A 17,067-nucleotide genomic window follows, 5' to 3' on the forward strand; every position below is an offset into this window, starting at 1 on the left:
AAGGGATTTCAAAGATATTGGACACAAGTCAAAGATACTGTCAGAAAATAAAAAATAATAATCAAAATAAAAGCAAGTAGAAAGTATATTTCTCCATACCTTGTTGAATTAGACTATTACGGCATTTATGATGTATTTTATGAATAACAAATATGAACGAAAACATGGAGGTACATTTTGTGGATAGAGCATATAAAAGAAGAGATTGATTGATTGATCAGTGACAATACACAAGTATAATACACCTCTTCACGCAGGTGTTTTCAATCAGCTGATGACCGCAGCTTCCTCCTACTCTGCTTTCTTGTTCCGCCAGCCCACGTCGGTTCGAAGAGAAGCCGCATAAACGAGCCGCAAAACGAAAAAAGACACGGAAAAAGTGACGCTGAATTCCAGAAACTGTACTGAACTTTAAAAATAGAAAACAAAACTACCGCCGCGTGACGTCAGACGCCGGAAACGCAGCAAGAAGATACAAGATGGAGGCTTTGACCTGGTCCAGATTGATGACTCCTCCACCAATGGTGAGTAACCATGGTCAAGTTATCTCAGCTGTGACTGTTTGCTGTTTGCCGTAGCTCATTGTTGTCCATACTTTGTACAAACATAAAAAAATATTTGAGCCAACAATGACTGGATTATTGTTTAATGTTTGGTCAATTGTGGCTCATTGTTATCTGAATTGGGGGCATTTTGTAAGGTCACATGGTTGTTTGATAAATGTTATATTCTCAATCCAAAGTAATTTGGATACTGTTATGAAATACTTTAATCTGGCATTTGTTGGCATGTTTTTCATATCATTATTAATCTTAAACTGTTCTCTGTATGCTCTGCTGTCAGCCTACTTGTATCCATCATCAACTAAACTGAAGTTTGACATTAAGGCTGTCTTGTCTCATTCTGCCAAATTTAGTTCCCATTAAAGACTCAAGCTGAACCTTTTTGAGTTCATAAAGTGGTTTTGCGTGTCATGTTGGGAGGCCTCCCTGCTGGGGACTTCTATCTTCCCCTGCAGAGCCACGCCTTACTTGTGTCTTGTAGGGATGCAGGGATAAGACTGGGCTGTTTCATACATAGGATTGCCCTCATTGGTTAGGTTGCAGGTTTACAGTGCGTTTTGGTTGTTTAGGAGGAAACAAACCTGGCAGAGAGACAACTGTAAATATTTAACTGAAGATTATATCAAATTTGAGAACTTTATTTTTTATGTTACAAATTGAAATTAAACATCATGTGGGCTGAATTCCAGAAGTCATGATGTTCAGAAAAAAATCTGATAGAATTTGTTAAAGGGGACATATTATGCAAAATCAACTTTTTAACCATTTTAATACTTATATTTGGGACTCTGGGGGCCCTACCAGTCACCAAAGTGTGGAAAAAGAATACTCCGTCATGTTTTCGTGGTTCCCCTAAGTGTAAGTATAGGCGATAAAACACTCGATGTTGAATTCCCTGCGCTTATGACGTCAGCATGCGCATTTCACCGCGAATGTTACCGCCCCACCAGTAAGTTTACTTCGAGAGCTCCACCTTAGCTCCACCTTGTCCCTGCGAGAGTGCAGGCGAGGGAGGAAGAGCGGTATTATGTCAACGTGGAGGGACAAGTGTGCTGTTGGTGGCTGCACAGTGGAGCACAGTGTTTTACACAAACTTCCAGCCTCAGAGGATTTTATATATGAAGCTAATGTTCCGGATAAAGTCAGCAAACGTGTGTTCGCACCACTTCGCATCAGACTGCGGCCAGCGGTCGCCGTATTTAGTCAGCGAACGTATTTCACCGACGTACAAACACACACATTTTTAAGAAAAGGTCACATGGAGCTCATAACTAACCATTCTGACACGTCCTAATTAAAAATATTTGTTCAGTACGTCCTCCATGACCGGAGCACAGACTCAGTCTGATCACATACAGCGGCCGTTTATGCCGTTAGCCACTGGCGATCAGCGGTAGCGATCAGCGGTGCTGCACTCTCTGTGCAGCGGTGCTGCACTCTCTGTGAGCATACAGTCACCGGTCTGATACAGCGCCAGTTTATTCAGATCGCCGCGCGCTGCTGGCGATCAGCGGTGGCGATCAGCTGTGCTGTCCCTAGGTGTATTTAACTGATTTACAGTTCGGCACTGTTCGGCTCGATCCTTATGTGGGACGTCTCTTCCTTTGACGGCACTCTCGCTGTTTTCTGCGCATGCTGCCATGTTGATATTGTCAGAGAACTAGTGGAGGGAGGGGGAGACGAGAAGTAGCTGAGCGAGTGAGCGCTGTAAAAAGGACAAATCAGAAACCCCCTGGAAGAAGTGGGTGTGTGTTTGCCTGTGTCTCATTTGCATATAAAGGGACCATGCACGAAAACCGAGCGTTCTGAAAGGGGCGGGTTTAGCAGGGTTATTGAAATGCTATAGTGCTTCATCCTTATGGTATTTTGACCAAGGCATGTCACTGACATGTTCATTAGGACACCAGGGAACTATTTTAATGGGGGAAATAGGGTATAATATGTCCCCTTTAATGTATAACTTATTGAGACTGAGCAAGTGCCCTCTTCTGGCAGGAGTGAGCAGCTACAGGTTTTAAAGATTATCTTCGTTATTTGATTCTTGGATTCACTTCACGTGTCTGGAGCCTTGTGGTTAACCTTGATCATGTGAACATAAGTGGTCTTTTGCCTTTTGTTTGCGAAGCCGGCAGCTGGTTGAAATGATGGGACTTTATGGGTTGCCTAAAATGATGTATTTGATAGGACGTCATTAATTACTGACAAAGTGGCCACCTTTAAATGCCTGATCTAATTTACCCAAATGGTTCATCAGTTTACAAGACAAAAATTAAATCTTTGTATTTCCCAACAGAATCAATATTTGAGCAACTTTATTATTAAATTATTATTAATTTGTAAATCAGTCAAGATTTAATGAGTTGGTTCTCCTTCACACGACAGAACAAGGTAAATTGAGTTGACTCGTTAGATGTGAAGGCCTTTTGTCCTTCCCCCTCCTCGTGTGTGTGTGATGGAATCTGGCCTCAGATCCTGACTGACTGGCATACCATGGCTGTGCAGTTTCTAAAATCAGACAAGGATTCATCTGGTTTTGTGACTGAGCCTGTAATGTTATGCATTTATTTTCCTCCAAAACACAGTGCACTAGTATACAAAGTGTAGAATTTAGTCAAATTGGGTTCGAGCATTGGTGTCTGCTTTGTCAATGGTCTAGTGCCACATCTTGCTAAATACATGAGAAGCTCTGAGTTGTGAGACCTCTGCCTCTTACAGATGTTACGATGACAGAAATGGGTGTTGTAAGGGTGCAGGGAGAGAAAATTATATCTGAGGACAGGAAAGTGGATTTGATTTCATGCTTGGCAAAATGAGGGTTTATGCAAAGAAACTTTGTGGTGAGGCTACAGAATCAGAAGGAACATTGTCTGGGCACCTGGGAGATTGGAGCAGTTTAACTGCTTGCATTTCAACCAAACAGTCATAATCAAATACCTTTTTCATCTGAATGTTAATGTCGATAAAAGCATATCCTAAATGAACATTGAAAACAAATGGTCAATGTGTAACGTATTTACAGTATGTTGCTGACGCTGACAGTCGTCATGCTGCTGCTCGCAATGTTCCAAAGTCTCTCTTGAAGGAAATAAAAGCTCATTTTTGAAGCTAGGGCAAGTAGATGGTGTCAAACTTCACTTACCTTTGGGTGGCATGAAGTCCAACACCTCCTAATTACTTAAACCAAGTTGAGGTCCATACTCAACTGAGGACCAAGGTCACAGGACCTTGTGTCAGACCACCACTCTGGAACTAAGTCCAAATTTAAAATGGATTTAGTTTTCCACTAACGCTCATTGACCAAGAAGTAAGAGTACGTTGAATAGCCACCAGGGGGCAAGCAAGTTCTTCTCACTTGATTTTTAGGGACAGTAAACATGTTCCTGAGCAGTTGATGGTCCCCAATCACTCGTTTCAATGTAGTAAATTTTTCCACTTCAAGTTAAATAGATGATTATTTAGGATATGGCAGTGGACAACAGTGATTGACAGCCAATGTCTTTTTGGTGTCTGGTTGCCAGACGGTTGCCTCTTTTACCTTTTTTTTTTTAAATATGAAGAATCTTCTAACTTGCCTCCAGTTTTGCTTTGTTTAATTCAGTTTACTCGGTCCCAAACGCAGCATGTCCTGTTCCTGTCTCAAAGTAAATGCGCTCTCGTGTTTCAGTTCCCTGAATCCATTCTGTATCAACACCTTTCATACAGTAGTAACCTGATTATAACCGGAGATCTTTTAAATGGAGTCTTTTTGTTGTTCCTCAACAAGTCTAGTTGGCAAAATGGACCAGGCTTTTTTTCAGCCTGAGCCCTCAGCTGTGGAACTTCCTGTAGATATCTGACAAGCAAAATCAGTTTCAAATTTAATTAAATTTAATAAGCCTGTTGAGAGAAATAAACGCTCAGACTCTTCCAGATCACCTGAGTGTCTGCCTGTTCGTCCTCCTATCTGTATATGTAAGGCTGTTAACCTGGAGCAGCCACAGCTGCAGCCCTGGAGGTAATGATAACTCCCCTGTGCTTCCCGACCACTGTCCAGAAGCAGAGCAGGACAGTTCAGTCCAATCCAATCCATTTTATTTATATAGCCCTTTTTTAAAACACATGGTTGCCAACGTGCTGTACATAGATAAAACATTTAATACACCCCCAGAGATTCAGAGCACAGAGCACAAAGTTAAAATACATAATAATAAAAAAACAAAACACTGAAAGCCTAAATTAACACAAAAAGACTAAAAGACACCAGAGAACACAGAATTGTCATGCTGGGTGAAAAGCCAAGGTGTAAGAGTGAGTTTTAGGGTGAGATTTAAAAGTTTCCAGGGTGGTGGCCTGTTTGATTTGGTTGGGTAACTCATTCCAGACTTTAGGTGCTAGTACTGAAAAAATTACATTGCATGACACTGATTACAGTGTTGACCAAAATGACCTGGTCACATTTAAAAACAAGTTAAAATACATGGAAACAAATTAAAACTGATAAATACATAAAAGGAAATGCAGTGTTGTTGTGACACTCTCTCACACAAGTTCCACTGGTTTTCATTCCATGTTTTGGTTCCCAGAGTGTTTGAGTTTCAGACCGTCCAACAACTATGTGAAACTGGTTGAAATGGGTCTCTGGTGCTTCATAAATGTCACTAACAAAAGTTGGAATGCTTTACCTGATTGCATAACAACATAGCAGTCCCTTTTATTCACAAATAGAACAACAGGGACATGCAAAGAAATGTGTACATGTGTAAAATGAATTGGAGCGTTCATTTTTACTGACTGTTCAAATCAGAAAGTGTGACTCATTCTCGTCTCTTTCCTCCTACATTCCAGAATGTTGCCTTGTTTAATGTCTCAGGGTGTGACTGCCTCACACACAGAGACTATGCACTGTAATTAATTTCTTGGCCTCTTTCAGCAACAGTAAAGTGTCAAAATGTTTGACTCCAATGCCAGTTGAGTTATTGCCTGCAAATGGTGACATTCAAGTAAAAAAATAAATAAATAAATAAATGAACACTGTTACATTTGAACTTTAACTCCAAAAAATGTCTATAATAAATAGAGCTTGTTTTTGTTTTTTGTAACTCTTTTCCCCCGTTATTCAATGGTGGCTTAGGTGAAGAGCATCGCCGGGAGTAGAGCAAGGGAGGAAGGTTGAGGTGCTCCAAGCCAAGATCTACAGATCACTGGTTATGCTGCGGACTGTCTACTTCATTTAGGTAAATATTGTTTAGAGGGCGGGGAGGTCTTGAAGTATGATAGTTCTGAATCTTGTCCACACAAGACCATAAATAATAATCTACAAACAAGACTGACTATTTTTACTCCGTAGTAACCAGATCTAGTGAGATTTGAAGGGGCTATAACCCGATTTGTCACCTTTTTCTCTTATCTGCCACAAACTCTTAATTATTTGGTCAAGGGTCATCACAAGATTTGACAAAAAGGAAAAGTTTTTTTCCTTTTTGGAAAACAAATTTTTTTGGGAAACAAATTATAAAACATTTCGGAAGTATTTAAATGGAATAAAAAGAGGTGTGTCCTGAGCAGGCAGTCTAGTAACTAGACTGCCTACTCAGGACACACCTCTTTTTATTCCAATTCAATACTTCCCACATTTATAATAATTCTTTTAATGTAAATATTAGCATTTTAGCTCAATAGCTTCCAGGCCATGTGTCCCAAAGACACCAAATTAGTGCAGAAACATAGTACTTGCCTACCTAGTCAGGACACACTTCTTTTTATTCCAATTCAATACTTCCCAAATTTCTAATAATTCTTTTAATGTAAATATTAACATTTTAGCTCAATAGCTTCCAGGCCATGTGTCCCAAAGACACCAAATTAGTGCAGAAACATAGTACTTGCCTACCTAGTCAGGACACACCTCTTTTTATTCCATTTAAATACTTCCCAAATGTTTTATAATTTTTTTAATGTAAATATTAGCATTTTAGCTCAATAGCTTCCAGGCCATGTGTCCCAAAGACACCAAATGAGTGCAGAAACATAGTACTAGCCTACCTAGTCAGGACACATCTTTTTATTCCATTTAAATACTTCCCAAATGTTTTATAATTTTTTTTATGTAAATATTAGCATTTTAGCTCAATAGCTTCCAGGTCATGTGACCTAAAGACGCCAAATCAGTATAGGGCCATAGTGCTAGACTGCCTTGTCAGGACACACCATTCCAGAATGTTGCCTTGTTTAATGTCTCAGGGTGTGACTGCCTCACACACAGAGACTATGCACTGTAATTAATTTCTTGGCCTCTTTCAGCAACAGTAAAGTGTCAAAATGTTTGACTCCAATGCCAGTTGAGTTATTGCCTGCAAATGGTGACATTCAAGTAAAAAAATAAATAAATAAATGAACACTGTTACATTTGGACTTTAATTCCAAAAAAATTCTATAATAAATAGAGCTTGTTTTTGTTTTTTGTAACTCTTTTCCCCCGTTATTCAATGGTGGCTTAGGTGAAGAGCATCGCCGGGAGTAGAGCAAGGGAGGAAGGTTGAGGTGCTCCAAGCCAAGATCTACGGATCACTGGTTATGCTGCGGACTGTCTACTTCATTTAGGTAAATATTGTTTAGAGGGCGGGGAGGTCTTGAAGTATGATAGTTCTGAATCTTGTCCACACAAGACCATAAATAATAATCTACAAACAAGACTGACTATTTTTACTCCGTAGTAACCAGATCTAGTGAGATTTGAAGGGGCTATTTTTAAATTAGTGCAGAAACATAGTACTAGCCTACCTAGTCAGGACACACATCTTTTTATTCCATTTAAATACTTCCCAAATGTTTTATAATTTTTTTTATGTAAATATTAGCATTTTAGCTCAATAGCTTCCAGGTCATGTGACCTAAAGACGCCAAATCAGTATAGGGCCATAGTGCTAGACTGCCTTGTCAGGACACACCTCTTTTTATTCAATTTAAGTACCTCGTATATATGTTTTTCTCAATTTTTATGTAAATATTGGCTTTTCAAGAGTAATTTTTTGACGGTCCCTAAATAAGACCACGAAAGTCAAGAGCGATGGGTCGGACTTTGAACAAGCCGTGATCGTGCACCTATCTCGGTGTGGTGAAGGAGAAGGGTGCAGTTGGATCTGGAGCGAATGTCCGTTGAATATCCAACCTGAAACTGATTTCAACGCGGTTATAAATAACACAATTATGGCCGGATTGATCTTAACTAACATAGAAAGCTGGACTTTATGAACTGGACATGGATCCATCACATATTTGATATAATCCATCCATGAAACATGGATGCCATGAAACTGACTCATAAAAATAATTTGGCACTTCCGTGATCACAACCGCCACGCCTCGGACTATCACATATTTTCTGTGAGAGGGCACTGAAAAGGAAACTCTTAATTATTTGTTTGCCACCGTCACCCCAAATGTCATTTTTTAATGATTTTCACAGAAGCACTTGTTAATCAACTTCTCGTTTTTTTTGTGTTATTTTTATAGTGTGTTAACGAGGTTGACTAATAACGCCGTTGTTGACGCCCCCCCCTCCCTCTTTTTAACGCTGATGGTACGTTCTACAACATTACATGATTCCCAGACTGAACGCAAACGCCTCACAATCTTAATTTCATCTGTTAATTCGTGGAGTTTTAACCACAAAAACCGTCAGGATGAAGTGTGGAGGAGTTTCCGACATCGCGAAGGACGCCGACGAGGAAATTCAGAAGCTCTGTGACAGCGTAAGTAGGAACAAATGGAGTTTACACTCGGACTTTATTGTTTCTGTTGAAACTATCACTTGTGTGATGCATTGTCATACTGATGTCTCGTCACGATCACTCAGGTGAAAAGCCAAGTTGAGGCCAAAGTGGGAAAAAACGTTGCTGTCTACGCAGCTAAGAGCTATAAGTCGCAGGTTGTGGCCGGAACCAACTACTTCATAAAGGTAAATATTATTTACCGACTATAGAGACATCGTGGAAGATTGTATATTTTCATTTTTCCCCGTCTTATCTGAAAATAAAGAACTGGATGCCCCTTAACCTTTTAGATTTTACTGGTATTTGAATTAAATGAATAACATCTTAGTACTGGGTCTTCAAACATCACCCCTACATTACGTTTGGCCCATACTTCAGAATTTTGCTCCTGATCCAACGCCAAGTAAGCATCGATACTAGTCGTACTGACACTGATACTTTTTCTTAAAATCAGCTTGTGCACTGTCAAAGCAGTGTCATGATTCATGAGGTAAATTAAATATTCTGAATATCACTTCAGTATATTTTGCATTCCCACTTAACCAACATGCCCAGGATGAAGTTTGAGCAAGTTTTTACGGTCAACCCGCCCCCCCCAACTTCCACTTACCCACCTTGTTCAAAATGCATCTGCTGGGCTTTTAGATCAGCACTGTTTTAGTCTTGTCTTGCTGGCCTTGCTCCCATCTACTCTGCTGATTTGCTGCATATTCTTAATGTGTTGTAGACTTACGTAGGCATAGATTTTATTTGATGAGCCTTCAGTTAAGTGTCTAAAATCTGTTTTCTCTATGGCATCTTCAGTCTCTTCAGTCAAGCTCAGTACCAATACAGAGAGCGCAGATGGTGCAGTCAGCTCTGACTAAATCAGTACCATATACATCACTTTACAAAAACACTAAACTATAACCATCAAGTTTTCTTTTATTCATTCATTGTCTACCACTTCAGCCTCCATGTGAAGGCCGCTATCATCCCAACTCATTTTAAAAACTAAAGTCAAAACTAAAACTAATGAAAAATCCAAAACTATTCTAACCTTGCTGCCTACTTTTGTTCCCTTGCAGGTCCATGTGGGAGGAGACGAGCATCTTCATCTCCGTATTTACTGCAAACTACCATGTCACGGAGGAGAGGCTGAGCTGCATAGTCTGCAGGAAAACAAGAGCCATGCTGATGCTATTGAATACTTCTAAAGGGATAAGAATTCAAAGAGTCCTATGAGAGGTCACAGGCAGTTTTTTCCATCATAATCACTCAAGATTACATTATCTTAGCTCTCTATATTGAACTGTGTTGTACATCATGAAATTTTGATCATAGGATGTCAAAGTTGAACCTTTTTTACTGAGAGATTTAATAAATGACTGCATTAATCACATTTGTTGTGTGGTTTGTTAGTTTATCAGTTGAAAGTCCCAGATGTCTGACTCATGTTGTCCCTTCACCCCACGGAGTAGGAGTGAAGTATTGTTTTTTAGTGGCTTTGTGTGTCTGTCTGTTCTTCCACACTTGCATTTACCAATATGACCAACAGAGGCTTGTTGCATGAATGGGGTGAAGTCTGCCGTCTCTGATTTGCCTTGTTTTTTTGTGGATTTGCTTAATAATTTTGGGTGTTATTTCACTTTATTTATTTGAATGTAGCCCAAAATACACCTCACATAATTCTATCACATCAGGATCAGAATACTTGTGGTCGCACAGTTGCTCTATGCCAGACTTTGACCTCCTTTATATGTAACACACAATAAACCCTTTGTATGGACAACATACACATCTCTGAATCACACCACAATCACTGACACTTACTGTGTGTTTGTATTGGAGCTGTGACAGATTCTTATGACATGAGTAAGAAAAAGAATAACCCTAACACATGTAACGTACATTATGTAGTTGTAGATAAAGATTAATGTTGTGTTATTACCTCTTTTTTTTTTTTTTTACTTGAGTGCATGTTTTTAATCATCTTAACATTATTTACATGTAATGTTTGGTTTAAAGAAGTGTGAAGAACCTTTATCTTTTTCATGTAAACATATCTGACCCCTAAATATTGACGTGGCTGACTCGACTGTCTGAAGCATGTTATTTAAAAAAAAAAAACAAAAAAAAAAAATCCTAATCAGGCCAAGACAAATCCTGCAAGCCATGCAGATAAAAATGATGAAGCTGTACTATTAACTTAACACCCTCACTGTGACTCATAGACACTACAGCAAAACAGGCTGCAGGAATGCCTGACCACACGTGCCTCATCAGTCACATCCTCGTCTCCTCTTGTGACCAGTGTTCCTCTTTGTTTGAGCTGTGTGATGTTAAATAACCTCACAGATGTCTATTTGTTTTTTTGTCTCTCTCTGATGTTCTTGTTGCTTACCTTGTGTTTGCATTATGTTTATCAGTATGTGATTGGGTTTCAATTACCAAAAGTAAAGCAACTCAATTGGCCTCATGTCTTAAGTCCAATTTGAATTTGAAACACAAACCATTTTATTTGAGTGCCACTTTATTAGGCACACATGACAACCAGAGGCAGAAGTGGCTCTAGGTTAGGTCTGGGTTCAACGGAGTCATTATTGTAGTTACTGTGGTGAGTTACTGTTTCCTTCTCTCTGATTTTTGAGGCAGCCTCTGACCTCTAGCATTGTCACCCACCCAGAGAACTAACACTAATTAAAGCCAAGTGATAGTTGTGTGTGTGTGTGAAAGTTTCTGAAATACTCAGAGCAGCCTGTGTGGCAACAACAATCACACCGTGTTTAAAGTTAAATCCTCTTTGTTCGGTTTAAACTTCAGCAGGTCGTCTTGACCATGTCTCTGTCCAATGCTGATTAGATAAGTTATGTTTCCAAGCTGGCAGAAGTTCTTGGTCTATTTTTCTGTACCAGTTTGTCTTTCATCTTTGTGTCAGTGTTCCAGCCTGTTAAAATCTAAAGTATTACCAAAAGCACACTATTAAATGTTGTATTTAATATGATTAAAATTGTACATTAAATGCTGAGGCTATGACATAAAGTAAGGACAAATTATGTTCATATAAACTTTATCATCGGGTACAGAAAGTAGACACAGCTTCACAGGGAAAAAAATACATTTTCCATATCAAATTCAATTTATGTAGAGAAGTATGTTTGTATTTTGAGAGTGAGAGTGTGATGAATTCTTTTTTGACAGTGTACAGTATGATGACATTGAAATGGCATGTATAATGTCATTGACATATAAATCCACGACAGGAGAATCCTTTCACTATTTTATTTTTGAAGTTTCTTGCGTGCACCTGACGGTGGAGGTCTGCAGGCCAAACATTTGTCTGGCCTGGTTTGAAGTCAAGTTTTGTGTGTAACAGTTCTGCACCTGAGACAACACATGTGAATGTTGTATCCTGTCTTGCATGAATTCTCTTTCCTTGTCGTAGTGATCCAAAACTCAGAATGAGTAGCAACTGGTAGTTTTTTTGAAGTTCACCTCTCGTCCAAGAGGCTTCTTCACCTCTGAAAGTTCTTACTAATATTCTATGGGAACACACTTAGGTGTTCACCTACAAACTGAACAGTACAATTACACATTAAATATGTATGTGTGTTATTTAACATACTGTGTTTATTTAATAATTTAACTTTTCGTGTATTTTGTTTGTTTGCAGGTACATGTGGGCGGAGTCTTCAGAGGGCTGCTCTGCCCTGAAAATGAGGCTGAGCTGCACAATGTAGTGACGGGAATGAAAGACGACGACCCAATAAGGTATTTTCTGATGTGATCACACACACGCAACCTCTTTCAAAATGCTTCCTTAACCTGAAACTTTCTAGGTAAAATGGTAATCTATCAATATATTGCAGTATGTCATTTTATTTTATAACTGATTATTCAAATGACACTGACTCCAGCTTCCCTGATACTTTAAACTAAATAGTTGCAGTCCCATATCCTTGTCATTTTTGAATTTGTGTTTATTGTCTGCAGCACATGTAGACTGATGCATATATGATTATGTAACAAAAAGCAGACTGGTTCTTAAAAGTTTGAACCAACTCTGAACCATAATCAGTTTCACTTTTGATGGAAAATTAGTAAAGTTGCAGTTTTTCGAAAACCATTTTTTTCTGTTATAATTCTAAAGTGGACCCTGAGATTTTTAGATATCCTAAAAATAAACCTTAAAAATAAGGGGAAAACTAATTGTTTTTCTTATTTGTTTAGTTGTTCACTCTGCTGTGGACAATCTCCTTCATGTTTTCTTGGGGGATGTTTAATGTGGACACAAGAGAAAGCTGTAAAGCAACATGAGTTTTCCTACTGAGACTGTAAGCAGAGGTGATCCTAGACTCTGGGGGGCCCCAGGCAAAGAACTATTTGGGGCCCTTCACCATCCCTCCCCACCCTCGTCACCTGTAACCCACTCCAGCAGACTTCAAAAGTGAAAGGCTCATTAGTGCCACTCACAGGTCAGTGTTGGACGTGGCTCATGTTGGACAGTGTGAGTTGAGGTGAGACCTTTTCTCAGTCAGAAGGGGCCCCATTAATGGGGCTTTGGTGTAGCACTTGTGAGCTGCATGTTAGTGTGGTTTTAGGGGTTTCATGGATGTCATTGCATAATAAACCATGAGGACCAGCTCTCAGGGGACCACTTGTTATTTATGTCGTTGCACAACACTACTCCTAAAATGGGTTTTGGATGTAATGGTGATGAGCTGCATATTGGGGGGGCTTCACCCAGCTAACAATGTTTGGTTCGCAGAACGTTCTGGGAGCGTTACCCTTTGGTTGGGGGACGTTCCCTGAAGGTTCCCCTGTGGTTGACATGGAAAGTTTTCCTAACATGAGTTTTTTGTTGCACATTTAATTCCCAGAACGCTCTGAGAATGTTACTGTGTTTAGAGAATGTTCTCTCATGATACCAACAGTCTTCTTAAATGTAGCACAATCTTCTGTGGCCAGTGAAGGTTTTGTTGTCGAGTGACTTCTGTGTGCTGTAGCAGCTTTGGGCCAGTAGGAGGCATTATGATACTCTGAATACAGTTAGTGAAGAGGAGAGGGACGAGCATGCAATGCAACTACACATTTAAAATAAATGAATAAATGTGTTTTTTATGAAAATCATTCAAAATGACATTGAGGGACATTGAAGGTAAAGAATTGAAGGTTTCCTCTTCGGCTGCCATTTCACAGAGAAGATATTATAGTCCGAGGTGTGGTTGTGACAGGACGTGACACAGCAGAAGTGCCAACATATTTTTATGAGTCAGTTTCATGGAGGTATTAAAAAAGATATGTCTAGTTCTGTGGAACTAAGACAGACATAAACAAACTGTCTGCACCTGTTTATTGATAGTAGAAGATTAAATAGTCCGAGGTGTGGCGTCACGGACTATCACATCTTCTCTGTGAGAGGGGACCGAAAAGGAAACTCTAAAAAAAAATTTGCCACCGTCCCCCAAATGTCATTTTTTAATGATTTTCATAAAAGCAAATATTGTTTATTCATTTGTTTTAAAAGTGTGTTTACGAGGTTGGCTATTAATGCCGTTGTTGTCGTCCCTCCCCCCTCTCCTTGAACGCTGATGGTACGTTCCACAACAACATATAATTCCTAGACTGAACGCAAACGCCTCACAATCTTCATTTCATCTGCTAATTCGTGGAGATTTTACCACAAACACCGTCAGAATGAGTTGTGGAGGTCTTTCCGAGCCCGCGAGGAAAGCTGACAAGGAAATTCAGAAGCTCTGTGACAGCGTAAGTAGGAACAAATAAACACATTTACACTCTGACTTTATTGTTTCTGTCGAAAACTATCACTTGTGTGATGCATTGTCATACTGATGTCTCGTCACGATCACTCAGGTGAAAAGCGAAGTTGAGGCCAAAGTGGGAAGGAACTTAGATGTCTACATAGCTAAGCTCTACAAGACGCAGGTTGTGGCCGGAACCAACTACTTCATTAAGGTAACTATTATTATCTACCGATTATAGAGGCATCATGAAAGATTGTATATTTTAATTTTGCCCCATCTTATCTGAAAATAAAGAGCTGGATACCCCTTAAGGTTCTCAAATTAAATGAGTAACATCTTGGTTCTGGGTCTTCAAACAGTACCCCTACTTTAAGTTTGGTACTGCCCACATCTGAATCATAATCATTCTGCCATACTTCAGAATTTTGCTCCTGATCCGACACCAAGTAAGTACCAATACTTGTTGGTATCAGTCGTGCTGATACCAACACTGTCACTTTTTGCTCTTAAAATCAGCTTGTACACTGTCAAAGCAGAGTAAATTAAATATTCTGAATATTGCTTTAGTATATTTTACATTCCCACTTAACCAACATGCCCAGGATGAAGTTTGAGCAAGTTTTTATGGCCAAAGCCCCCCCCCCCTCCCAACTTTCACTTACCCACCTTATTCAATAGGCATCTGCTCGGCTTTTCAGCTTTTCAATCAACAATGTTTTAGTCTTACCTCGCTGGTTACCTCTTCAAGTTTTTGTGGCCTTGCTCCCATCTACTCTTTTACTCTGCTGATTTGATGCATTTTTCTAGCTGTTAGATGGAATTTTTTTTTTTGCTTTGTAAGCTGCTCAACTCTCTTGCACTGAAAGTCCATAGAGCAAAATCGGCAATAATCCATCATGGCACACATGAGTTGTTGATCGACTGCAGCCAATTCTTTCTTTAAGTGACACAAATTGAGGCAGCAGTAGACCCTGCAGTACGGTTGTTGTGTACTGGTGAGCTAAAAATGCAGATTTCTCTCCATGGATTTTCCTTCTCCTGCAGAGAAAACAAACATTTCCAGTTGTCTAACAGCAACATCAAGCAGCAAATATATTCTTAATGTGTTGTAGACTTACGTAAGTATAGATTTTATTTGATGAGCCTTCAGTTAAGTGTCTAAAATCTGTTTTCTCTATGGCATCTTCAGTCTCTTCAGTCAAGCTCGGTACCAAAACAGAGAGCGCAGATGGTGCTCTGACTATAAATCAGTACCATATACATCACTTTTCAAAAACACTAATCTATAACCATCAAGTTTTCTTTTATTCATTCATTGTCTACCACTTCAGCCTCCACGTGAAGGCCGCTATCATCCCAACTCATTTTAAAAACTAAAGTCAAAACTAAATCAAAACTAATGAAAAATCCAAAACTATTCTAACCTTGCTGCCTACTTTTGTTCCCTTGCAGGTCCATGTGGGAGGAGACGAGTATTTTCACCTCCGTATTTACCAGAAACTGTCATGTAACGATGGAGAGCCTGAGCTGACTAAACTGCAGGAACACAAGACCATTGATGATCCTATTGTACCCTTCTAAAGGGATAAGAATTCAAAGAGTCCTATGAGAACTCACAGGCAGTTTTTTCCATCATAATATCTCAAGATTACATTATCTTAGCTCTCTATATTGAACCAAGTTGTACATCATGAAATTTTGATCATAGGATGTCAAAGTGGAACTTTTTGTACTGAGAGATTTAATAAATAACTGCATTAATCATATTTGTTGTTGTGTGGTTTGTTATTGCGAAAGTCCCCTGCAGATGTCTCCCTCATGTTTTTTTTTTTTATGGATTTGCTTTCACTTTTTTTTGCATGTACCCCAAAAACACATGATATCATAATCATATATCAGGATCGGAATACTTTATTAATCCTGGAGGACATTTTGTGTTCACACAGTTGCTCTGTGCCAGATTTAAGAGATATACGGCAATTTCAAAAAGGAAAGTACCAAATCACTGATGCCAGTCTACAAAGTGCTTCATGGTTCTGCTCCCACCTGACTACTCTGTTCATTAAGGGATTGTGGTCTGGCGGTGCCAACACCAGTGGCGGCTGGTGACATAGCCCAGTGGTGATATGCAGTTACTGCATATCACCACTAGGACATGCCAAAACACCATTCTCATGCCTTATACCATTATTTTAAAAGATTCAAAGATTTAAAACAAAAAGTTTTCACTTTTCAGGCATTTGGATTTTGCCCATCTCTCCTTGTGCAAGCTTCTCTATCACTATTTTGTTCACATAGCATTGTCCATATGTGTCCTTGTCTGTTTGTGTTGTTGTTTTTTTTTTTTTTACCCTTTCAGATAAATGTCTGTAATATCTGTCTGAATCCAGGCTTGTTCGGTGTCCGGCATCTGAAAGAGGAGGCAGGGAAATCAAAACATGGCACTGGTCTGAGGGGCAACCAGTTAGCCAGTCCTTCTCATACCAGCTTTTCTTGAAACGGCTGGTTTTGCAGCGAGAGAAATGTGTTTGGTGCTTCTTTTTCCATAATGAAACCTCTGCGCCCGAGAGTTTTCTTACCTTTTGCACTGCGAGGGTGTGTCTATGTGCGTGTCTCCTTCTGAGCAAAAGTTTACGTGACAGACGTAATGTTACGTTATCAATGTCTCTTTTAATTCGTGCATGTTTTTAATCAGCTGAACATAATTTACATATAATGTTTGACCTAAAAAAGTATGAAGGAATTGTATCTTTTTCATGTAAACATACCTGACCCCCACATATTGACATGGCTGACTCGATGAATGATGAAGCTGTACTATTAACCTAACGCCCACACTGTGACTCATAGACACTACAGCAAAACAGACTGCAGGAATGCCTGACCACACGTGCCTCATCAGTCACATCCTCGTCTCCTCTTGTGACCAGTGTTCCTCTTTGTTTGAGCTGTGTTATGTTGTTAAGTAACCTCACAGATGTCTATTTGTTTTTTTGTCTCTCTCTGATG

The 17,067-nt window shown here is 39.4% G+C and overlaps 2 protein-coding genes across 2 annotated transcripts; both read left to right on the forward strand.

Moving 5' to 3' along the window:
- Positions 1-451: 451 nt before the first annotated feature.
- LOC131455322 (cystatin-B-like) lies at positions 452-15,822 on the forward strand. Its single transcript, XM_058622885.1, has 5 exons — positions 452-524; positions 11,967-12,064; positions 13,918-14,059; positions 14,168-14,269; positions 15,511-15,822. Exons 1-5 carry the CDS (start codon positions 480-482, stop codon positions 15,637-15,639), a joined length of 516 nt encoding a protein of 171 aa, XP_058478868.1. The 5' UTR covers positions 452-479; the 3' UTR covers positions 15,640-15,822.
- On the forward strand, positions 8,135-9,695 carry LOC131455346 (cystatin-B-like). The gene is made up of 3 exons (XM_058622921.1): positions 8,135-8,293; positions 8,398-8,499; positions 9,382-9,695. Exons 1-3 carry the CDS (start codon positions 8,225-8,227, stop codon positions 9,508-9,510), a joined length of 300 nt encoding a protein of 99 aa, XP_058478904.1. The 5' UTR covers positions 8,135-8,224; the 3' UTR covers positions 9,511-9,695.
- Positions 15,823-17,067: the final 1,245 nt, after the last annotated feature.

This window comes from Solea solea, chromosome 1, assembly GCF_958295425.1.
Source record: "Solea solea chromosome 1, fSolSol10.1, whole genome shotgun sequence".
NCBI lineage: Eukaryota > Metazoa > Chordata > Actinopteri > Pleuronectiformes > Soleidae > Solea > Solea solea.

Coding starts and splice junctions, on each gene's coding strand:
- LOC131455346 (XM_058622921.1), top strand. CDS start 8,225: ATGAAGTGTGGAGGAGTTTCCGACATCGCGAAGGACGCCGACGAGGAA. Junction 8,294..8,397: donor TTCAGAAGCTCTGTGACAGC/GTAAGTAGGAAC, acceptor ACGATCACTCAG/GTGAAAAGCCAAGTTGAGGC. Junction 8,500..9,381: donor GAACCAACTACTTCATAAAG/GTAAATATTATT, acceptor GTTCCCTTGCAG/GTCCATGTGGGAGGAGACGA.
- LOC131455322 (XM_058622885.1), top strand. CDS start 480: ATGGAGGCTTTGACCTGGTCCAGATTGATGACTCCTCCACCAATG. Junction 12,065..13,917: donor AAAGACGACGACCCAATAAG/GTATTTTCTGAT, acceptor TATAATTCCTAG/ACTGAACGCAAACGCCTCAC. Junction 14,060..14,167: donor TTCAGAAGCTCTGTGACAGC/GTAAGTAGGAAC, acceptor ACGATCACTCAG/GTGAAAAGCGAAGTTGAGGC.